General features: G+C 49.1%; 1 protein-coding gene across 3 annotated transcripts in view; it reads left to right on the forward strand.

Moving 5' to 3' along the window:
• The window catches only part of PLEKHA7 (pleckstrin homology domain containing A7), a 256,736-nt gene extending 233,828 nt beyond the window's left edge, over positions 1-22,908 (forward strand). Inside the window, exons 17-28 of one of the 3 annotated variants that reach the window (XM_037839324.1) lie at positions 326-427; positions 4,689-4,797; positions 5,019-5,245; positions 8,305-8,493; positions 8,610-8,727; positions 10,657-10,760; positions 11,338-11,538; positions 14,390-14,548; positions 16,930-17,063; positions 17,902-18,044; positions 19,675-19,785; positions 21,694-22,908. In XM_037839324.1, coding sequence (XP_037695252.1) covers positions 326-427; positions 4,689-4,797; positions 5,019-5,245; positions 8,305-8,493; positions 8,610-8,727; positions 10,657-10,760; positions 11,338-11,538; positions 14,390-14,548; positions 16,930-17,063; positions 17,902-18,044; positions 19,675-19,775 — 1,587 coding nt within the window. In that variant the 3' untranslated portion in view covers positions 19,776-19,785; positions 21,694-22,908. Of the gene's footprint in view, positions 1-325; positions 428-4,688; positions 4,798-5,018; positions 5,246-8,304; positions 8,494-8,609; positions 8,728-10,656; positions 10,761-11,337; positions 11,539-14,389; positions 14,549-16,929; positions 17,064-17,901; positions 19,613-19,674; positions 19,786-21,693 lie in introns of those variants that run through there. The other 2 variants (XM_037839325.1, XM_037839323.1) reach the window with 2 other exon arrangements.
• Positions 22,909-23,278: the final 370 nt, after the last annotated feature.

Genomic DNA, 23,278 nt, shown 5'->3' on the forward strand with positions numbered 1-23,278 from the left:
TTTCATTTGTGTGCAGTTAATTCTAAGACATCAGAATTTCCAGTTTTTCCTCAGTCCTGATGTGGTAGAGGCTCGTTCTGCCAGGCCTAGGAATCAAAGCATCCCTAAGGATAGAAGGGGGTCAGTGCAGGTGGCCAGGTTCAGGGCACAGAAGAGAAGATCCCATGCTCCGCCGTCTCTGTCTGACCAGGCCTACCCTTGGCCCACTGGGCTTCCCTTCCCTCTTCCTTTGGCTGGGTCAGAAATGGTCAGAAACATAGGTGCCCATGACACTACTGGGGAACTAGGGCTAACTAAAAACCAGAAGCATTTCCTTGTCTGGCAGGAGATGGAAAATGCCTGGAATGAATACCTGAAGTTGGAGAGTGACGTGGAGCAGTTGAAGCAGACCCTCCAGGAGCAGCACAGGAGAGCATTTTTTTTCCAGGTGACCCAAGAGCTGTCCTTCCCTAGTGATTTCTGATTTCTTCTGAGAGCCTTCTATTCCTTGGCTACGACTCAGCCCACTCTCCACCACTATAAAGGGGCCATCCCAGGTTCTCCGCTGGGGATCCCTTCCCCAGCCAGGCTGTGATGAGAGGACTCACCCCAGCTCCCCTTGCCTCTCTGCTATCAAAGAGAAGCCCTTGAGCATTTTTTGTAAGGGTTTTACCTACTCATCATTTGGGGAAACAGACCTGAGAGAAGACAAATATCAGCCTTGAAAGCCTCACAGAGACTTGAAAGTGGACCTGTGTTCCTGTGGCTCTTGGTCCCATCTTGGGTTTCTAGCTCCTCACTGAGACAGCTGCAGGAAGTCTTCACTGTCCTCTCTCCTCTGATTCCTGAAGATAGATGTTCTCAGGCTTCTCTACCTGAGGAGGTAGTGTGAATTCAGGTCCATTGAGGTGCTTCTGGCCTCCAGGCAGTCATTTGCATTTCTGGAGCCCACACTGGGTGATACCCATCTGTGGCCCCTACTCCATTCAGGGAAGGCATCTTAGAACTCTGCCTCCTCATAAGTCTTTCCTCTCTCCTTAAAAACCAGGCCACCCCATTGATAGCTATCTCTGTCCTCCGAAGGTGAAAGAATTAAAGGCCTTTTGATTTCTCTTCTTTTGTGTTGGCTTCCTCTAGCTCCCAGTGTCCACCTACTGTGATGCCAACCACCCCACACTTAAAATTTTACATGTGAAAAACAACCATCTCTCCTTTCAGGGCCTGAAATTAATGTAACTTATTTGAATTCAACAAGAATTATTTGTGGCTTCTCCTGTATCAGGACAGTGCTAGGCCCGTTTTGGTGTTGGGCTTGCTAATAGATGAACTAGTTCTAGCCAAGGCTCTTCATTCATGTGACTTAATGAATCACGTGACAAAATCCTTCAAATGATTGTTTCTAGTTATAAGTTCCTTAAACTGGCCTGTTCTCTTGTACTTATCTTCTTGGACCTCAATGATCCACATTAATTTTTGCAGTAATTATTTTTAACTTTTCATTCCTTATATTTCTATGATTTCTCAAATAACATGTGAATACATCTTGAGAAGGCCAAACAATGAGAAGCAAAAACAAAATGTAAGAAACCAAAGCTGCTCTTCCTCCCTTTCTGCCCCGATACCATCACCTTCTTTATATGTAATCAGTGCTGTCAGTCCACAGTGCAGCCTTCCAGGCCATTTTCTGTGCATTTACAAACATGCATCTACATGGGTTCATGTACTTTATTGTGGAAGGGGGGAAAGGTTTACTTAAGGAGAATCATACTTAAGCTTTGTTTGGCAACTTGCTTTTTGTCCTAACTTTATATTGTAAAAGTCTTTCCAGGAAAATACGTATACTCTCCCCCCCACCTCCATCACCAAGTGTATGCTGTCCAATTTGTCTAATTAAAATTAAATAAAATTAAAAAACTTATTCTTTGGTCACACTAGACACTTTTCAAATGTTCAGTAGTCACATGTGGCTAGCGACTACCATATTGCTTAGCACAGATTATAGTCTCTTTACACCATTGCAGAAACTTTTGTTGGACAGCACTGTTCTAAGTAGTTCTTAGCTACTGCATAGTATTTCATAGTCTGCAGGTTCCATACTTTATTTAGTCATCCCTCTTTATGGGCATTTATGTTATTTCCAATTTGCTTTTGTAAACAGTACCACAGTGAGCATCCATGTAACTGCTTTTTCAAGCTTGTTTACAAGCATTTATCTAAAATAGGCTCCTAAAAGTAGAATTGCTGGGATGAAGTGAGTGCACATCCTAAATATTGATAGATACTGCCAAATTGACCTCTAAAAGTCTGCACCAACTTACCATCCCAGCAACAGTGAATGAAAGTACTAAAACTGTTTGCCTTCATCCTTGCCAATACTTGATGTTATCAGTCTTTTTAGTTTGTACCGGTTTGCTGGGTGAAAAATGACATCTTGTTTTAATTTGCATTTATTTAATTACCAGTAAGGTTAAATATCTTTTCATATGATTATCGGCCATTCATATTTCTCCCATTTCTTGTTTCATAGTGATTTAACATATAGCAAGCCTAGAGTGCTTTTTTCTCCTTCCAGGTCTTGTTACAGGCTCCCTGGAGAAATTAGCCTCCCAGTTACCAGCACATAGGGCCAGTTTGGAGTGCGGTACACACAGCTTGATTTCTGCCTAGCCCTGTGGCATTGCTCATGTTTTCTCTGAGTGCCACGGTGACCTGGGAAGCTCACAAAGCCCTGCTTTGGGCAAGCTCTCTGCTAGCGTTTTTGGTGTAATCCCAAACTGTTAGAACTCTAGATAAATCGTTAACACTGGAGATGTGCTTGCAGTCTCACATGGAGATTCTCAGTAATGGGACTTGGAAACTCGCCTCCATTTATCAAGGTTTGGATGTGAGAAAATTCATAGCCTTTTCAGTAAAATAAAGTGGCTTTATTTATGAAGACCCTCAGAGCAATCTGGGCAGGGGAGCCAGGGGATTGAACATCCAGGGAACGGTGTAAGAGACAAGGATACGTTAGGCTACCTGTAGGCATTTAGTCCCTCCTTCCAGACAATGAGTTCTAGCCTTTGCAGAAGGCAGTAGAGAAGCCTTCTTGCTCTCACCTTCTCATTAAGGTCTGAAATTCCACTGCCCCTGGGGAAATATTGGGGTCCTTGGGCCTTTGTTCCACTATGCTCATCTCTTACATGTAGGGATAATGGAAAGGAAAAATGGGGGCAGGAGCATAGCCTGGGAGGAAGAAGAGGGTTGGCTTTAATTCCATGTTCCTTCACCTGCTCATAATCCTCAGTTTAGGGACCTCAGACCTAGAGATGATTCCCTGTGAACTTACACACTCTGGGTTCAATAACACATTTATCTGCCTTAGGATACTCATACTTTAGTGTGAAACTGAACATCAAGTCCCTTATTTGCTTGTCGGCTCTGAGGATGTGCCTTGGTGTTAGGAAGGGTGAAGGGTGTATGAGAGCGTGAGCCCCCTGGGGACTGGAAGCTTCTGATCAGGGTATCTTATGTGGTTGTCCTTGATTCATTCAACATACATGTACTGAGAACTTGCTCAGTACCAGGCTCTGTGGAGGATATATCAAGGAGCACATCTAGTTGCAGAATCAGGCAAGTCCACACAAACTATGCAGTGCAAGAATACTTCCAATAGGCGGATAGCCAGGTGCCCTGAGGGGAAAGGCAGGGGTGTGAAGCCTTCCTTTCTTTTAGTCCATGGGATGGGACCAATACCATTTTCCCCCTATTATAACTTAAAAATCAAAGGCATACCACGTCTGATGTTTAAACAACCCCATTAAAGATGCCCACAATCCCTTGACCACAACAGATTCCTGCTCACCTCTTTCAAGGGCTTCTTCTGATCTTAGTCAGAACTAAACTGTCAAAGTGTGCATACCATCATGTATTCTAGCTCTTTCCCCATTGCACTTTTTTTTTAAATAGCAGCTTTATTGGGATATAATTCATACAGTATAAAATTCAACCTTTTAAAACATACAATTCTGTGTTTTTTAGTATACTCCCAAGTTTGTAAACCATCACCACAGTCTAATTCTAGAACATTTTTATCACCCTAAAAGGAAACCCTGAACCCATTAGCAGTCACTCCCCATCCCTCTCTCCCCACAGTCCTTGGTAGCTACTAACTTATTTTCTGTCTTTATGAATTTGCCTATTCTAGACTTCTTGTATAAGTGGACAGCCTTTTGTGACTGCTTCTTTCACTTAGCATAAAGTTTTCAAAGTTCATCCATGTTGTAGCATGTGTCAGTACTTCATTCCTTTTCATTGCCAGATAATATTCCATTGTCCCTTGTGCTTTTAACTAAACCTCAAATCCTAAGATCCATTCCTGTCTTTTTAAAAATGCTCTTTATATTCTGGGGATGGCCTAGCCTTTAGTGCTTGCCTCTCTTTCCCTTCTCCCATAGTTGTATAAGATAGTCTAGTTTTAAATTAGGTGGGAACAGACAAATTGGACTGTGAAAGCTACTCTGAAATTTCTCCCCCAGACCTTAGACTGTTTCATATCTGAACTTCCCCCAAGAAGCTGTGAAGCAGGCTTGGTGTGAGCCCTGGGGGTGGCTTCCAAAGGGAATGTTACCTCCCAGGTGAGGGACTCTGTCTGAAATCATGGCATAAGTCCTAAGAAACTCCTCATAAGTAGCCAAGAAGGAAATGAACCACCACTTTGTTTTCATCAGGAGAAATCACAGATACAGAAGGATCTGTGGAGGATTGAAGATGTCATTGCAGGCCTGAGTGCAAATAAAGAAAACTTCAGAATCCTGGTGGAATCGGTCAAAAATCCAGGTGAGCAGATCATCTTCCTGGTTGTTGGTGCTCCGCTTTGGCTGCCTTTGCTGGAATGGAGGTGGGGACACGGGTGTTGCGGGCCAGGGCTCAGGTGGGTAGGATGGCTCTTGGGGAGGTCAGCTTTGTGAAGGTGGGTTTTCATGATGCTAACTCCACTTGTCCTCCATGGAAGAGGGTCTTTGTTCCAACTCATACTTTGCCCCCTTGATGTCCCTTAGAGAGAAAAACAGTGCCTTTGTTTCCTCACCCACCTGTGCCTTCACTCTCGACTTCTGAGAACAAGCCACCCATGCAACCCAGCCCTCCAACCAGCCCTGTGCGGACCCCCCTAGAGGTTCGACTCTTTCCCCAGCTGCAAACCTACGTGCCGTACCGACCTCACCCACCCCAGCTGAGGAAAGTGACATCTCCCCTTCAATCACCAACCAAGATGAAGCCCAAAGTTGTAAGTACTGATGACCCGGAGCACAGTGGCATCATTTCCTCTCTGGCTAAGATCAACTTCTCTCAGGAGAGAAGCTCTCGGGAAAACCTGGAGAAATAAAAACCAGCCAGAGACCTAAGTGAGTCTCAGCAGTTAACACATAGGATTTACCCTACCACTGGGTCCCAGACTCTCAGAGCTGTAAGGGCTTTAGAGATGATCTAGTCCAATCCTCCCATTTTGGAGATGGGAAAATTGAGGCCCAACAACAAGGAGAAGTGGCTGTGCAGAGTCTGGGTGGAATTCATGGCCTGCACCAGGCAGACCTCTGTGCACACCTGTGGAGGGCTTTCCCTGCAGTTACACAGCCTGTGGGTGATGAGCTCATCCCAGCAGAAGAGCAGTGTGCCAGGATGTAAAGATGCATGTGGTCTTCACATTAACCTCCTGAAGTGTCAATAGGAAGAACAGTGTCCCATCTCACAGATTAGAAAACTGAGGCCCAAGTGTGTTGAAATTGACTTTGTAGATCCAGCCCATATCTCCTGACCATTCTCTCTTATTCTGTGCTAACTGCCATCTAACTGGACATTCAGCTCAGGTTGACTGGACCAGCACCTTGCTTGTCTGGCATAGAAGGGGCCAAGCCTTGGGCAGAGTCTGGGGATACAGGAGACCTAAGGGAAATAGAAGATGTGGTCAAAGTAATAGCTGTACCTCTAGGGCTAGTCCAGCCTTGACTGAAGAGTACCAGGGGTCTGGTCCAAATGACAGGGAAGGCACAGCAGTGGAGTGGGAGCCCCTGGGTTTTTACTAACAAACCTTGCCTGGGGCACCCAGACCATGTGCACCTGGGACCACTGAGGAGCTCAGTACAGAGCACTGGGTGAAGCACACGAGTTCCTGTATGCTTGACCCTCCCGTCCTCCTGCCTCCAACCACAGCTCAGGGCCCAGAGCTGGCAGACAGGGGCCAGGACCCAGGGTGTGGCCTACTACCCAGCCAGTCACTGTGAATTTCTTCAACTTGAGACCTCCGTCTCAACCCCAAATCTAAGAGGCAGACTGAAGTGCCAGCCATAAAACAGGAGGCAGAAAATAACAAAACAACCAGCAGAAATGTCAGGATCAGATGGTTGATGGCATAAGGCAGGATGCCTGTCGCTGGATGAAGAATAAAGGGAAAAAGTAAAAAGTGTTAGTCTGGGGGGTGCAATGCCTGGTTCCCAGTCCTTATTTTCTCACTGCCCTCAGGCGAGTCCCATCCCCTCTCTGAGCCCCTCAGCTTCCCCTGTGCAGAACAACAACTTGGAATAGATGACGGCAAAGGTTCCTCCTTGCAGCTTGGTCCTCTGAGGTGCTAGGGCAGGGCTCTTTCAACTTGGTTTTCTCTCCCCTCCTTCCAGTAATGTATTGAGTGTTTATCAGTTTTACCAATTTTTGTTATTTGTTTATTGTTAACATTTGTCTGTGTGAAACAATAATATCCATCCTGAAAATGACATAAAACATGAATATATAATTTAACAAATAATAATAAAGGGACCGTCCATGTCATACCACTACCCCGACCAAGAATTAGAACTCTGCCAGCATCCAGAAGCCTTGGGCCTGTGGGTCCCTTCCCAGCCCAGGATACTCCTTCCCAGCCAGAGATAAGCACTATCTTGACTTTTTGGATAATAATTCCCTTGCTTTATATATATATATATATATCTATATATAAACACACACAATAAAAAATACATTATGTTTGCATCCTTAAACACTTTGATTACATTTTGCCAATATGTAATTCTCTATTTATTCTTTTGTATCTTGCATCTTTTCTTCAATGTTATATTTGTGAGATTCAACTACTTTGTTGTATGTAGCTGTAGTTCTTTCATTTTTGTTTGGCTTGTTTCCCTGAATCTAACACCTTTTTTAAAAAGTAGATAATCCTCTCAAAGGGTACAAAAACAAAAGGTATTTTAAAAGTATATAATAAATGATCTCCTTCCCACCCTCATTCTCCAGATATACTATTTTCCAATCAAAGACAATCAATGTTTTTTGGGTTTTTTCCCCCCCTGGGGAGCTTTTTAGAAATTGGTGATTCTGAGGTCTTGCCGAGGTTGGAAACCACTGATCCTGGTGGTCTGGTGGCTGTCTCAGGCAAGTGGCTTAACTTCCACAATTAATGAAATGTGTTGCTTTAAAAGGAGGCAGATAAACCTTTGCAAAGCAATCCTGGAGTGCCCTTTCCTGACCTCTGCAAAATTCTGGAAAACAAAGCAAAATCAGACCAAGAAAGGGCAAGTTTAGGAGGAGGGAGGGTGCTTGGTCACCAGTCTGCAGGAGTGGGTGTTCATGGCAGTCAGGAAGACATAGAGAAACGACAGCCTCAGAAAGCACTGTAGGCAGGGGATTTCAAGGAAAATAATTACATTCTTCATAGCCCTTGGCCTCTGCTGAGTGCTAGACAGTGAGTCACTCATCCCGACAGCTTGTTCAGTCCCTGAGTCATGAAGGATCAAATATTTTGTAACCATGCACATTTCTGATAGAAAGGGCAGGAGGACGCAGACTCTGTCCTTGCTCAGATCCCCAAGCTGCTGAAGGATGCAGAGTTTGGGCAAGGCCGGTGAACCCGCCTGGTCTAAACACTGTGGAGTGGGATGGACGTTTGTCCTCCAGGAAGGAGGCGCCAACATACACTTACAAAGAAGCGCCGTTGCCAGCCTGCCTCTTCCTATGGTGCACTCCAGGTAAGCAGAGTGAGAATTTGGTGCGGTGCCAAGAGCCCTACTCCCAGGAGACCTGAGTTCAGGTGTGCAGGCAACACTTTGGAAAACAGCAAATGTGTGACTCAAAGGCAAGAAGAGGGATGAAGCAGAAGCATCTCCCCCAAGCCCACCCCCAACCCCGTCACAGCACAGCCAGGGGAAACGTTACCTCACCTTGGCTAAGGTGGCCCTGCTCTGTGGCTCCGAGGTGGCCTCTTCCAACCTTTTGACCCTCACTGTGGCTGTTCCACTCAGCAGTCCTCCCTTCAATTCCTGCTCATTGGGCACTGGTTCTGGCTCTTTCTCTGAGCAGGAAGACGAGGCACCTCCCAGGCCTCCACTCCCTGAACTCTACAGCCCAGAGGAGCAGCCCCCGGCCGTGCCACCTCTGCCGAGGGAGGCCACCATCATCCGGCACACTTCCGTGCGGGGCCTCAAGCGGCAGTCGGACGAGAGGAAGCGAGACCGGGAGCTGGGGCACTGTGTGAACGGGGACGCCAGGGTGAGCAGGGTGGGGGGACCCCGGGGTTGCCCCACTGCAGGGGGTGGAGAGGGAGGGTGGCCTGGGGGCTGCGTAGTCACCTGGGCAGGTGTGGTGGCCTCGGCCTCTGCCCACAGGTGGAGCTCCGGTCATACGTTAGTGAGCCTGAGCTGGCGACCCTCAGCGGAGACATGGCCCAGCCCTCCCTGGGACTCGTGGGCCCTGAAAGCAGGTACCAGACGCTGCCAGGCAGAGGTAAGGCAAGACCCTTCACAGTGTCTTCACGGAATCACCCTAGCCCCCAAGCTTTGGGCCTAGACATGGACAGCAGCTTGTCAGGAGGCTCTGCGCCTGCTGGAGGCTGGAGGGAAGGCCTGTCCTTTCTTCCTCTGGCGCACATCCACTATTATTGCATCTGTCCCTAGGAACTATAATAATAGCAATTGCCGTAAGGCCAGGCACTGCTTAAGCACTTTGTATAACTTAATATTCATAACACTCCTATAAGGGAAGTACTATTATTATCTCCATTTTAGAGATAAGGAAACTAAGGCTTAGAGAAATTAAATAACTTGCCAATTAGCTGATAAGTGATGGAACCAGAATACAATCCCAGCCTTCTGGCTCCAGAGGCTGTGCTTTTAAGCACTGCCCCCTGCAGGCGGGGATATTGGGCAAGGACTTTCAGCTTGGCCATGTTTCGCCTTCCAGAGCTTTTTTCCTCTTCTATGTCACTCTAACGCTCCATGCATCCTTTCTTGAAACATACTTTCTCCTCAGTTGGGCATCCTTCTCTTTCCTCCCCTGTTCCTTCAAGTTGGGCATGGGAGCCCTTAGGCTCTGTCCAAACCCCATTTTCCCTGGAGCCAGACCCTCTTCCTCAGAAATCCACTAAGAGAGAGGACCCCAGCCTCTCTGCCTCTGGGCCTCCTGGGACCCCTGAGCAGGCCAGCAGCTTTCCCTCATCGTTCCTCACTTGGTCCTCCTGTCTGCTCTCCCAGGTGGCACATCAAGTACTTTCTTCCCATTCACCAGGTATGGAAGCAGAAGGACACACAGCCATGGTTGCAGCACCTATGGGTTATGTGGCCTCAGCCCACCACTCTGTCTTGCTGGCCTGTGGCCTGAGCGGGTTCCTGGATCCAGGTTTTGCTGAGTTGGGGCCACAGCAACTCTAGGCATCGTGCCCTGGTCCCTTCATCAGTGGCAGTGTTAATGTTATTTTAGGCATGGAAGTTCTTGATTGCCTGGAATTCTCTGGACATTACAGGACATTTATCATTCATTTTTCTCCACTTAGTAAATGCTAGTGGTATCCCCAGTCAGTGAGACACTTATTTCCAGATGTCCAGTTACCACCACCACCAAGAATCACTGCAATTAGAGAAAGCTCAGGCAGTGGTGCCAGACCAGCCAGGGTGAGATAATACCTCCAAGCCATAGCACCCAGAACATGGTAGACACGTGATCAACGATGTTCTTAGCCATGTGTAGGAGCTCTTTAACTTCTCTGAATCTTAGATTACCTACCTCTACAATGTATGTAGCTTACTTTGTAGGGCTATTGTGACAAATTCTATATAAAATACCTACTATAGCACTTGCCTGTTACATAGTAAATGCTCTGTAAATGCTTGATGCCCCCCTCATTCCCTTCATTCATTCAGCCAGCCAGGAGTTAAGTGCATGTGCAAACTAGTCAGGAAGGCTGGTACGTTGACTCTATGGTCAGAGCAATAACCAGTGAATATACTGTAGGATATAGGTGATAACTAATTCTGTCTGGGGTTTCTGAGATGGTTTCACCAACGTGGGCATTTGAGTTGGGTTGTGCAGGATCCAAAAGAGTTCATCAGGAAGAAGAGGGATAAAGGACATTCCTGCCCCTCCTTCCTTTCCGTCTGCCAAGCAGCCCAGGTCTTCTGCATGTGAGGGAAGCCTAGGAAGGCCCACAGATCTGCAGCAACACTGTCCTCCATCAGGACAGAGGGCACCCCTGGGCTGGTTCCCCATCCTGAACCTTTGGGGCCATGCTCTTCCAGGCCTTGAGGTGAAAGAGAAGAAAGAAGAGTGGGAGGTTGGCTGGGTTCTCTTGGTCCCCCTCATGGGAGTGGGGTTATTAAGGAGAGGCCTGGGGCCTGTCACCCACCGTGAGTATGCTTGCACCTCTCTTTCTTCACTAAGGGCTCTCAGGATCCACGTCAAGGCTCCAGCAGTCATCCACCATTGCTCCCTACGTCACCCTCCGGAGGGGTCCAAATGCCGACAGCAGCAAGATGACCTTCCCTGTGAGTGGCCTTGAGAAGTTCTTGGGGAGCTCATTGCTTCCTCATGTGCAGAGGAAGGGGCTTTGAGGTGGATGGTGATTGGCAATCCTGTAAGCCTGACCTGGAGGTGACCTCAGCCCCTCCTGGGTTCAGGGTCGCTCTGCCACCATGTGCTTAGTGATGCCTTCCCCACTGCCCACCAAGAAAGGCAGCGCCTGCCAGCAGCAGCATCAGACTGTCCTCTGTTTCCCAAGGATCCCCAGCATTCTCTCCAGCTTATCAGGGTTGTGGGAAGGAACTCAGGGAGTTTGCACCCTGGGCTCTGGCCCCTCACATGAGGCAAGTGTGCATGATTGAACAGACCAGGGCCTCAGTGTCTGCAGCTGCAGAATGGGGTGCTGTCCAGAGAGCTTGTTAAGGGCTGGGGTGTCATGGCCATGTGTGTGCTTAGAGAAAGTGGTTCTCTGTGGCCACAAGGGGCCCCACTAGAATGACCGTGTGTGCGGGAGAGAGCGAGTAAAGGGGAGCGAGGCCAGCGGGGAGACTGCCCTCTGCCCAGCCCAGCTGCTCTGCCTGTCTCTGGCCTTCTCCTCCACAGAGACCCAAGAGTGCCTTGGAGCGCCTCTACTCAGGGGACCACCAGCGAGGCAAGATGAGCGCAGAGGAACAGCTTGAGCGCATGAAGCGGCACCAGAAGGCCCTGGTCCGGGAGCGCAAGAGGACGCTGAGTCAAGGAGAGAGGGCGGGCCTCCCCTCCTCCCGCTACCTCAGCCACGCGCTCCCTGGAGATCTCGGCTCAGTATGTTAGGAGGGTTCAGGCAGGTGGGGCTGGGATAGGGAGCAGAGCTTCCCCTCAAGCTGAGCAGGGCTTCCCCGATTCCCCCAAACATAAGCACGTCCCGCCCCCCAAGAGAGTGGGCTGTAGACCCAGATGGTTCAGAGAACACCCCATGGGGTTGTTTGTCCATGACCCAGGATGCAAGTGTGACCTGGTCAGAGAGGGACCCAGAGCCAGGGCAGGAGTGAGGATGACACAGAGGACCTGAGGAAGCATCCGTTTGGTCTTCCAAACGCAGCTTGAGAGAGGCGTTTGCCAGCATTCGGAATCTCTCAGCTGAATTGAGGACCGGGGAACATAGGGTTTGAGGAGTGGAGAAGGAAGATGGTGATATGATTTGATGAGCAAATTAACCAGCCTTCTGTTCCTCCAAGCAGATGCCCTGTGGGGGCAACTGGTTGACCCTGAGGGCTGGTGGTCCCCATAGCTGTGGTGCTGAGAGGCCTCATGGTGCCCATTAAAGCTCAAGAACCTGTGCTGTCCTGGGCCACTGCCTAGCGCTGTGGCTGCCCACAGTCGCCTTAGGTCCCTTTTGGAAACATTCCATTTGACTTTTTACCTGTCGTTTGGAATCAGGTTTCCCTAGACCTCTAGCCTGACTGTTCTTTCCCTAATTCATTGCACAAGCTCTCTTGCTTTTAGTGTTACTGCTCATTGCCCCTCTAATCCTGCCTGATTGTGTTTACAGAAGCTTCTAATTTGTGTTGGACTTCCTCTAACTGGCCTGTCTTCTTTGCTACCAGGCTTATAACAGCAGCTCTTGTCTCCATAGCCTAGTGAGCGCCCCAGATGTGATTCACCTTTTTGCTGCCCCCCGTCTTGCAGCCCTACTGACTCGTAAATCCACTCACCCCAAATGCCACCCCGCAAGGCTGAGCCACCCCGCTGCCCGAGTACCATGGTCATTGGCAGAGGTCTGGGCATTGCAAATTTATCAAAGTCCGTGCCGTCCACCTGGGCAGTAGACATGGACTTCACAGATTGCACATTTGGATAAGCTCTACCAAGTCTAAGATTGTTTGGTTTTAATGCCTCCAGTCCCATCGCACATTTCTTATGGAAAACCTTTTGTATTTCTGGTATTTAATAACTGGAATGGATAACAAAATATACTATGTTCTGTATTGAGAGGGCCTCTCTGCAGCTATTAGCTCATACACCAAAGGGGTAAAACCCAAAAGGCACCCCATTCCCTTAAAAGCTGCAAACTTGGTAAGTTTTAAGCTTTATAAGCAAATGTCATATGGAGTAACACTGACCTTTTACAACCTGATGTCTCAAATGTAGAAAGGTTACTTAAAAATCGTGATTTGAATACCTTGTAATTTTTATCTTAAAAAAAAAAAGGCTTGTGTAAGTCTCTGCATCGACGCCAATAAACGTGTTGCCTGATGATAATGGATTGGCGTGGTTCTTCCCCAGGATGCATCGGAGTCTAGTGATCCTTTTTTGTTTGTGGAAACAATCAGGCTGGGCTTAAATGAGGCCTCATCTCTATTTGGGGCACTTGTGAGCACTGAAGAAAATGTGTGTTTTCTTTGTAAATCATTAAATTAATTTTTCATCCCTGGAACTTCAAGTGCCTGATCCTTTCAAACTGTAATTGGAATATCATCACCTAAGAGCTATTACATTGGTTTAGAATCACTACTGAGAGCTTGTGCATGAATGGGTGAAATGTGCTGATATGGCTATGGGTTTGGAGTTTGGGGAGATTTGAGGTGGCATCAAAGGCAATTGTGACTGTTTGGGGCTCTGTGCGGTGGATGGGGTGGTAGGAAGGCGGCTCCCTGGGATGGATAAGCATTTTGCAGAGCATATACTTTGCTCCTTCCTGCTCATGAGAAGAGGGTTTGAACCTGTTCCCTGTTCTCACCAATCTGTTCAGGGTTAATGGCCTCCGAAGATGCAGGCCACAGGTGACTAGGAAGGCTGCCGTAGAGCAGGTGCACATGAATCAGAGTGTAGTCCAGTTAGATTTTTCCTCTTGTGAAGAGCTGCTTGTTAAAAAATCATTGCTGTGAAACAGCCTTGCAGTTTCATTTGATTAATTTCAATTTTAAATGATCTAGGTTTTACTTTCTTAATTTAAAGGAAACACCTTACACAGCAGTTTACCTGCCTCATTGGTCCTGAACTGCTTCTGCTTGGACCTCCCCAGCCCCACTGTGGGTGTGATATCCCCCCCACCCTAATTGTATCCTGTTGGGAGTACCCACTAGAGAGGCTCTTAGGCTTTCCTTATTCCGTTTGCTAAAACCGGGCCTCAGAGGGCTTGTTTTTCCATTATTTCCAAACCTGAGACATGTGGCTTCTGAATCAGAAAGCTTTCCACAAGCTGTGGGGCAGCAGAAAGGATAATTCAATCCTCTGTAGCTCTGCCCCAGATTCTGTTTTTGGGGTTACTGCTTGGACCCAGGGGCCTTCTGTATCTCTGGGAACCATTGCAAATACAAAATCCTTGGGCTCACCCATGGGCCCTGGGAGTGCATGTTTAAACCTTCTGGTGGCCCAGATCAGAGAGAAGTCAGCAATCTGGAAACAGGCCATGTGAAGGAAACAGAGGCTTTGTTCTCCACCACAAATAGTGTTATAGCACATGGAAGGGACCACTCAGTGCCACAAAACTGCTGCCTTGGTTAGAGATGAGGAGGTTGAGGTCTACAGCCACACAGCTTTCCCTAGTGGATCACAGGCCCATCTTCCCAAGGACTTGAATGCCTGCTGCGCAAGGACCATCCAGAAGGGGACTGGCATGACTCTGTCAGCAGTCAGGAAGCGACTGCTTTTAACCCTCTTGTTCTGTTGCCAGTGGAAGCGCGAGCAGGACTTTGACCTGCAGTTGCTGGAACGGGCCGTGCGAGGGGAAAGAAAGGACAAGGAGGAGAATGGCTGGTTAAGAGTGCAGGCCATGCCTGTCACCGAGTTGGACCTGGAGCCTCAAGACTATGATTTGGACATCAGCAGAGAGGTGAGGGCAGGGGCTTCCTTCATGCCCCACCCCACTGCACCCCTTTGGGTTCCCAGTGGCCCTGGGAGTCTTGTCCTGAATGGAGACAAGGCTCAGCTTCAAGGTGACCAAGGAGAATGGGTCAATCCATATTGCTTGAAGCAATAAAAGGATCCCAGGATTTTTGATGTAGGTCCAAATCAATCTCTCTCAACCCCCCCCCTCAATCTCTCTCAATCCCTCTCAATGTCTCTCTCTCTCTGTCTCAGTCTCTGTCTCTCTGTGTGCGTGTGTAATTTGGGGTAAGTCATTTAACTCTTCTGTGCCTCAGTTTCTTCAACAGTAGAGTAGGCCGTGGTGAGGATTAAGTGACTTAATATGTTGCCGGGATTATTATCAATGACTAGAAAGCCGTAAGAACAGGACCTGACATGTGGCTGGCACGTGATGTAGTAATTGAACAATCAGACTAGGGGACATAATGCAGGTTTGAAAATCACAAGTAAAATTTCCAGCCGTGACCGAGGTTAGGAGGCGGTGCGTGATTCTCCTCTGAATTATTCTGCCGCCCTCTGGTGGCTCACGTGTCATGATGGGGCATGCCCAGGAAAGCAGGGAGCCCCTGGATCTCAACCAACCAGGAATGTCTCCACTCAGGGGAAGAGGTAGGAGACATCGGGGGTGACAGATTCAGGGTCTTTAAGCCATAGAGTGGTCTTCTGTGGTCTATATCGTGCCATTTGTAGGCTCTGGAGTGCAGAGTCTGTGGCCGTTTGGTTTACCTTTGTACCACAGGGTACAGTAGCACAGGGCTTGGAACATTATAGGTTTGATGTTTACCAAGACTGTTAAGTACTTGAGCCTCACAGTGGCCCACAGATGTCCTGAAAACACTGGTTCGATGATTTGGTCTTCCCTGAAAGGGCATGAGAGGAAATGCGCTCACCACACGCAGGATAGATTTAGGTAATTCCTCAGCAAAACTTCTGTGTGATATGAGAATGAGTGCCAAAGAGGAGCTGTGACAGTCTCTTAGAACCTTCCTCCTGTTTTTAAGAGGCAGGGGCAGGCCTACCCACGGCAGATTTTACCCATGTTTTCTACGTGTCTTGGCGCTCGCGTGGCCTTTGGGAACAAAGGAGCAACGTGGGCTTATAATAGTCCATGTATGGTGTTGCTGAGTTCTGGGGTCAGCTGGGGCTCCAAGGGTTAATGAGGCCAGTCCCCTGCCCTCAGACCTTTTCCCTTCAGCACTTAAAATAGCCAAAGTTCTGTACTTTCACAGATTCTCAAAAGAAGCTTCCGAACCCTCCCTTGGCAGTGGAAGTGTGTTCTGTAGTGTCCTAATTGGCCTGCCAGCCAGGGAAAAAATCCTTCCTCATCTCTAACCTAAATCTCTTCTGCTATAGTGTAATCTATTTCCTTCTTCTAGATCTGCCCTCATTGGAAATATCAGAGAAGAGCTTATTTCTTGCCATCTTTCACCAGAGTGGATTTAAATCCAAGTATAGATTTGTCCTGGGGTTTGATTTAGCATGTTTTTAGAAGCTTCAACAAACCCCATAAAAATGTGCTTTTATAGATCAAAGAGAAAAAAAATCTGCAATTCTTTGTCCAACCAAGAGTTTGTCAAGTTGCATTTGTCCTGTGCAAGATGCCAGTGTGGAGGAGTTGGGGGCCTTTTCCTCTGGAAAGCAATAGACACAGCATGGCTGCCTCTAGGTCAAGAGAACTTTCGTAGGGACAGAAAACACTTTCGCTTCCTTTCATCCACCAGGCCACCCACCCACCCAGTCATTCAAGGAGTTTTTGCTGAAGTGCTACTAAGAGCCAGGTCCCTGCATTAGACAATGGGGAGACAATGGAGAACAGAAAATAAGAGAGCATAATGGGGAGGGCGTGACTTGGGGATCAGGGAAGGCTTCTCCAGCAGGGAGGAGTCAGTGGAGCCAAAGGAAGAACTTTCCGGAAGAGGAAACAGCAGCAGGAACAGGGGTCCTGAGGTAGGAGGGGAACTTGAGGAGTTGCTGAATCATTGTGTCTGGAGTCAGATCACACAAGGCTGTGTGCGTAGCTTTGAGGATTAATACCTTTGCCCTGAGAACTTTTAGTCTATTTGTTTTAGGCTTATCCCTTTTCCTGACCTCGTTCTGTAGGAGATTGTCTGGTATAGTGGAAAGAACATGGGCTTGGGAGTCAGAACTGGATTTGAATCCCAGCTTCACAATTGACTCTCTTTGTATTCTTGGGAAGTGACTTTCTTCTGTGGACTCAGTATGCTTCCTCATGGGTGGGGTGTTAGTGGTGTTGGGGGGATGGTGGTGGTGGTGGTAGCTGGGATGGGAGGAAGCAGGTCCCAAACATCTGGGCCTCTCCTTACCACTTCCTGGTCTACTTCTCAGCTGTCCAAACCAGAAAAGGTCTCCATCCCTGAGCGTTATGTGGAGCTGGATCCTGAAGAGCCTCCCAGCCTTGAGGAGCTGCAGGAGCGGTACCGCAAAGCCGAAAAGATCCGCAACATCCTCACCCGGTCAAGGTCAGCCATAACTCTGTCCAAGTCCTGACAGCCCACAAGGCCCAACCCCAGGGGTGTCTCAACCATGTGGGCCCTGAGCCAGGCTGGCTGGGGTGCCTTCATCTCAGGCAAGCCCTGCGCATTGGAAGAGGCAGGTTGACACTGGCAGATCAGCAGGGAAGCTTGCTTAGTCAACGGCAAGTTATGAGGCACTCTAGAGGTGCCCCATTCTGGGACCTCACCCCCAAATCCGTCTCCTGAGTGACGCTGGCAAGTGTGTGGGATGGGGCCAAGCATGTCAGGGAAGTGTACAAAGTTGGAGATGAGCCCCTGGGATAGTTCTCCCCATTTTAGGTCCTACATGCCTTCACACAGTCCCGGAAGCCAGAGCCAGAGGCCACGGCCTTGTCCAGATGGTGCCAGAGGCTTTGCCCTCTTCTCCACCTCTGCAGCAGCCCTGCAGCCTCCCTGGAGGCTGGGATGGAGCTCTAGGGAGCGGCTCTCCTGTCCCCTAACCCTCCACAGCCTCAAAAATGTAAACCTGTTGTCTATAAACCTCCTGTTCCGAGCTAGCATAACCATTTCATGTCTGGTTTTAATAGGAGCTTCAACCTGGAGCTTTTAACTTAAGGTCTGTGGCCCTCCCAAAAGAAGAACCAAGTTGTGAGAGTTTGAGGGGTTGGGAATAAGCATGCCTACCTTTGTCTAGGCAGAATACCCCTGTTTTCATCTGGTGTCTCTCAAAAAGTTGAGAGCCTTCGGGGCCAGGTTGTTGCTGACCAGGCCTCTGGCCCTGCACTCCTGTGGCTGATGCCCGGGGTGGCGAGGGTCCATAGCCTGCTTTCTGGCCCTCCTGCAGCATGTGTAACCTGCAGCCGCCAGCAGGCCAGGACCGGAACAGCATGGCTGACCTGGACTCGCAGCTGCAGGAGCAGGAGCGCATCATCAACATCTCCTATGCCCTGGCCTCCGAGGCCTCCCAGCGCAGTAAGCAGGTGGCAGGTAAGGCCACGGGTGCCAGCCTCCAAGGCCCAGGTCTGGGCCACTCTTCCTTGGGATTCAGAGCCCAGCATGGCCCATCCCAGTGGAAAACCAGGTGTCAGGGTTAGTGGTGGAGGACCAGTGATGTGTTCTCTCGACCAGAGATTGCCACATCTCGCAAGCACAGCAGGGTTGGATGGGGAAGTTGGGGAGGTCAGGCAGTGGCAGGAGGCACTGGGGCAACCACAGCTCAGGAGCACAAGGGGAAAGTCCCGGGAGAGGATGTCTCTAGCTCACTCTTAAATCTGGGAGCTGGGCTGATTTAACCTTTCTCTGAGATTGCCAGTTAAGAACAGGTTTGTCAGGCCTCTGAGCCATGAGACTCAGGCTAAGGTTTCTGACCTCATGAAGAAGGGGACAGGAAGGTCACTGGTACTAGGATTTCTTGCTGAGGCAAAGCAAAAGAGGGGTCCTGTAGCAAGGGGGCCTGGCATCCCTGCTCAAAACCAAAGCCATTGTTCACTTTATCAGACTGTCCTGTGCCAGAAAGCAGTACTTGGGAAGGTTGGGCTTCGCTGACCAATGGAGGAAAATAACACCATGGGGTGGAAGTGTGCATGCGTGTGTGTATGTGTGCTTGTGTGTGTGTAAAAGGCTGCTTTCTTTCTGACCAGCCAGGAAGGAAACTTCTGGTTCCTCTCTCCCTTCCCCATGTTTCCCATCCTGTGTATGCTCTCACATTTCCCCTAGTGCTTTTTCTCTCCAAATGCAGAGACCACTGTGTATCTAGGTGGTGCCCCTCATCAGGAGTGCTCTAGCTTTCCAGGGAAGGGGCAGTCATGAGCCTAAAGTGGTGTCACCCAGTCCCCACCAGCCCACCAACCCTGGTCAGAGGGTCTGGTAGTGACCAAGCTGCAGCCTGCAGGGCCCTGATGTGCCTGGCCCTGGGGACCTGATCTGGGGGTCAGATCTTCACCATCACCTCAGGAAACCATAGGACAGACCACAGACAAGAGGAAGGGCAGGTGAAGGCAGAAAGCGATTGTTCCCCGCATCCCCATCTTGCACACACAGTTCCCAAACCCCTGCTGTCTTCTCTCCCCTCGAGGACATGCTCACTGGGTTGAGAGGTGGTCAGTGTGGTGTTCTGTGGCTGTGTAGACAGAAGATGGCTCATCCACGCCCTTCCTCCTGATCATCTGAGGGCTCCCTGCAGCCCATCTCGGCAACTTTTGAGCTCCTCCTCATGCCAAGGTTTCCAGCAGGGGCTACTCCCCCACTGTACAGGGCCCTCCTCGCTGGCCTATGCTTGCTCTAACTCAGGTTTACCATCCTCGGCTTCCTTATCACCATCAGATGCGTATACCCTGTGGCCAGTTAGCAGGATCTCCTTCATTTCCTCTTCTGAGTGACAATCTGCTACAGCCTTGCCTCACCTTTGCTCCCTCCTCCATCTCAGAGATGTATCTGAGAACTGCAGGCCAATCCCAGCCAGGCCCCCGCCAACCCCCAAGGATATGCCCCGAGCCCAGGCCATTAGTGGTGGGCAGTGGGGCCCATGCTACACCTGCCCTGCCCCATGGGGCATCCAGTGCTGCAGGAGCAGATGAGGAGTCTAACGCTTTGCTTAATTCCTGTGTGCCCCGTCTAGCGCAGCAGCTGGCCCACCTCCTGCCTAATGCCCCCTTGTCCTCCAGGCCGGCGCCACCTTACCCCCCCTTAAGCAACGGATTCCACTACACCTTTGTCTAACACCTGCCAAGTAAGAGCCCCTGTGTGGCATGTCCCCTGCGCTGCTCCCCACCCCTCTTCTAGTACGGAGCATGCCCCCTCCCAGCCTCCCCTTGCTGCAGAGATAATTGCAGTGCTACCTGCTGATGCTTCCTTCCATCGGCAAAGCGGCTGCTCGGGGGACTGTCTTGGACCTGTCGGCAGGTAGGAGAGGGATGTTTGGTAGGAGCTCGAACCTTAATGGAGATTGTGTGATCCAGGCCTTCTGCCTCCCTGGAACCTCAAGAGCCAGAACTGCACCCCTCACCCCCCGCTCTCCTTCCTGCAGGCAGCCCGATGTCCCAGAGGACCAGGGCAGACCAGCCTTGGTGGGCTGGAGAAGAAGAGTTAGATCTCAGCCTCTCGGGGCATTTTGTCAAAGAAATCAAAGAGCTGAAAGAATGAAAAAAGTCCAGTTTTACGGATAAAGAAAACTAAGGTCCAGCTAGGGAACAGGGTTTGCCCTAGGTCGCACAGTGAATTGGTGTCAGAGCAAGGGCTGGGACTGCTCTTGCAGTCACTTGCATTGCACAACTTAGAAGGAAGAGAAAGGGGAGCTTCTCTTGCCCTTAGGCAGAGAGAATGTTCTGGCACCATACCTGCTAACTCCTCTCCATGTGAGCACTGGGTGATGAGAGGCAGTGTGGGGTTGGGGAAGGAGCACTGGACCAGGAGTCAGGAGACCTGGTGTCTGGTCCAGTTATGTGGCATGTTATTGGCCTGGACCCTCCTTGTGAGCCCAGTTGCCTTCTCTTGACCGAGGAGGGTCGGATTCGACCCTTGGCAGTCCTTTCCTTGACATTTTCTCATCATTTTGTAGGCTTCTTCCCCTTTTCTTCCTTTGTATACATTTATGGTTAATGTTGTTGAGTACTAAGTGCCAGGCACTGTGCTAAGCATCTTCTTTGATCTACACACCAGCCCCATGAAGACAGTAGCACCTGTTTTACAGATGAAGAAATGAAGCTTAGAGACCTTGCATGACTTGCCCAAGGAGTCACAGCTCATAAGTATCAGAGTCAGAATTTGAGCCCCTTTGGTGTGAGTCCAGAGCCTTTGCTCTTAATCTCCACTCATGACTGGTCTGGGCTGCACCCAGGAGCTGTAGGTGTTTGGAGAAGAGTGAAATGAGGGACAGAGAGTGAGGGTTTGGGGGCAGGACATGACTTTCAGCAGGTGTCTGCCGGCCTGGGCATTCTCCCCAGACTTGGAGCAGTCAGCAGGCTCCAGCCAGGCTGAGTGTGGGAAGTAAGAGGTCAGCCTGCTTTGACCAGGCTCTCAGGAGGAAATGTTCCAGCAGGGTCCTTTGTAAAGGCTGCAGGGAAGCTGCTGGGGCTTCTGTAGGGTGTGTGGTTTTCTCCTAGAGATCTAAATATGATGACACCTGTATAGGCGTTCCTCCTGGCTTTGGGTGTCCCCAGGGCCTTAACTGCTCTTTTCAGAGCACATTCACATTTCCTTTTATTCTCCCAGCATCCTTGTTAGGAGATGTATGTAATCACCTCGTTTTTGGATTAGAAAAACCGAGGCCCATGGTGGCTGAGGGAGTTACCCAAAGTCATTCAATGGAGGAAAGACAGGAGCAGAACTGGACTGCAGAGTCCTCTTTGCTTGGGCCCTTTGCCCTATACAGCAGGGACCCATCTGGGGGCTTGCATGCATCTGATGTTCTCCCTAGACTGGAGATTGGGGGTGGAGGGACGGGGGAGACAGCACCATGAATCCTATAAGCTGAGGTCCCCCAGCAGCAGCCGCACTGCCCGAGCCCCCTTCTGTGCTGCTCTCTGTCAGCCTGTCTGCTGTTCCTTGTCATTTGTATGCATAGACATGCCCACCACCCACTCTCTAGACATGGGCAGGGGTTCTGCAGGCCTTCATTGTCTCCTGTGCTTCTCACCAGCCCGGGCAGTGACTGATCCATGACCCAGCATGCAGAGGAGAAGTCTGAAGCCAGAGGCCCAAAGGAATCAGCTTCCTCCAAGAAGATTGCTCTTCCTGCCCCAAGTAAACCCCTTCCACCTAAACAGGGGTTCTAGCCGGAGGATGGAAGAGCCACAGACTATGGGGCGGTCACCATATGGCTAGGTCCTAACACACACTCTCTTGTTTTAGTTCAGACTCCGTTTTTTACATATGACAAAGGCACTTTTGATACACAATATGAAATACTGACATTGTATTTTAGAATATGTTTTATAATGTTCACCTCAAGGGCTGAGTGGATGGAAAGATAAGGATGCAGGATTTTGTAGCTGCACGTGCAGTCAGGTACCGTTTGGATGGTGGGTATGGGTAGGGGGAGAAGGACAGGGCACACAGAGGCCAGTCCAACTTCAGGTGAACTCAGGTCAAAGTGAGGTTTGAGAATGTGCTTCCAGTGGATTCCAGCTCTAGGCTCATTGGCATGCGATCCAGAGGAAGAGGGTTCCCTGGCTGCAGATATCAGCTGTCTCTGACCTGGCTGATGGCCAGCTGTGTGAAACTCAACCAGGATAGCAAGCTGTGCCTTGGCTCTTGGGTTTGGTTTAGGGGTCATGGTGCATTTGAGAGGTTTGGGCTCCCCAGCCTGCCCATGAGGTTTTCTCAGCAAAGGGCTCTTCTCAGAAAGAAAAAAGTAGTTCATTTTAATTAAAAAAAAAAAATACACTTTCAAATGCAGAAAAGGTTAGAGGAAGCAACCTTTATTGTATCATAAGCAATAAGCTCCACACTGGGTGGCATCTACCTAAGACTCCCTGACTAAATGCCTTCCCTCCGCACCGGGCTGTGATGGAAATCCTGAGACCTTTGCTGCCTGCCCTGCAGAACCCCAGGGCAGGTTCCTCAGCAGGTGGCCCAGTCATTCAGGACTTGGGTCTGGTGGCAGGAGGGCAGGCGGTGTGCCACCCACCATCCCTGATAGCCTGCAGCCAGCAAGGTTGTGATGGCAGGATTTTAACTTGACTTCCAGCCCTAAATGAGGAGGGGCTACTAAGTCAGTTGCAGTGTTTGTGACCCTTTATTTAAGTTGTGTTCTTATGATATTCTGCCTACAGAAAATGATGTTTAAAAAGAAAAAAAAAAAAAAACTCCATTGGGTGGAGCCACATTTAAAATGAAAATTTGTCTTTGACTATGCTCAGAAAAAAATTCTTGAATATATTTAGAAGTTGCCGTCTATTTTTAACTAACTCCATATGCTGCCAGTATCGACTTCATGACATTTGCCAAAATAAAATTTTATTTTTGCCTTTATAAGATTTTGTTGGAAAAATGAAACGAATATTTTGCAAGAAAAAGTTAATTTAAATAAAAGCGTAATGGTTTGCAAAAAAAAAAAAAAATGTGATGTACAGATTAAAATATTAACCTGATACCCTTCCTGCTTCTTGCTGGCTCTATTTTCTGGTGAGTGGCCCATGTTAAGTTTTTTTTCCCTATTTCTTTGGAAAATCCCCACTGTCTGCTCTTGGTCACACTTATGTTCACCTATGAAACATTTCTCC

The sequence above is a fragment of the Choloepus didactylus genome, chromosome 6 (assembly GCF_015220235.1).
Source record: "Choloepus didactylus isolate mChoDid1 chromosome 6, mChoDid1.pri, whole genome shotgun sequence".
NCBI lineage: Eukaryota > Metazoa > Chordata > Mammalia > Pilosa > Megalonychidae > Choloepus > Choloepus didactylus.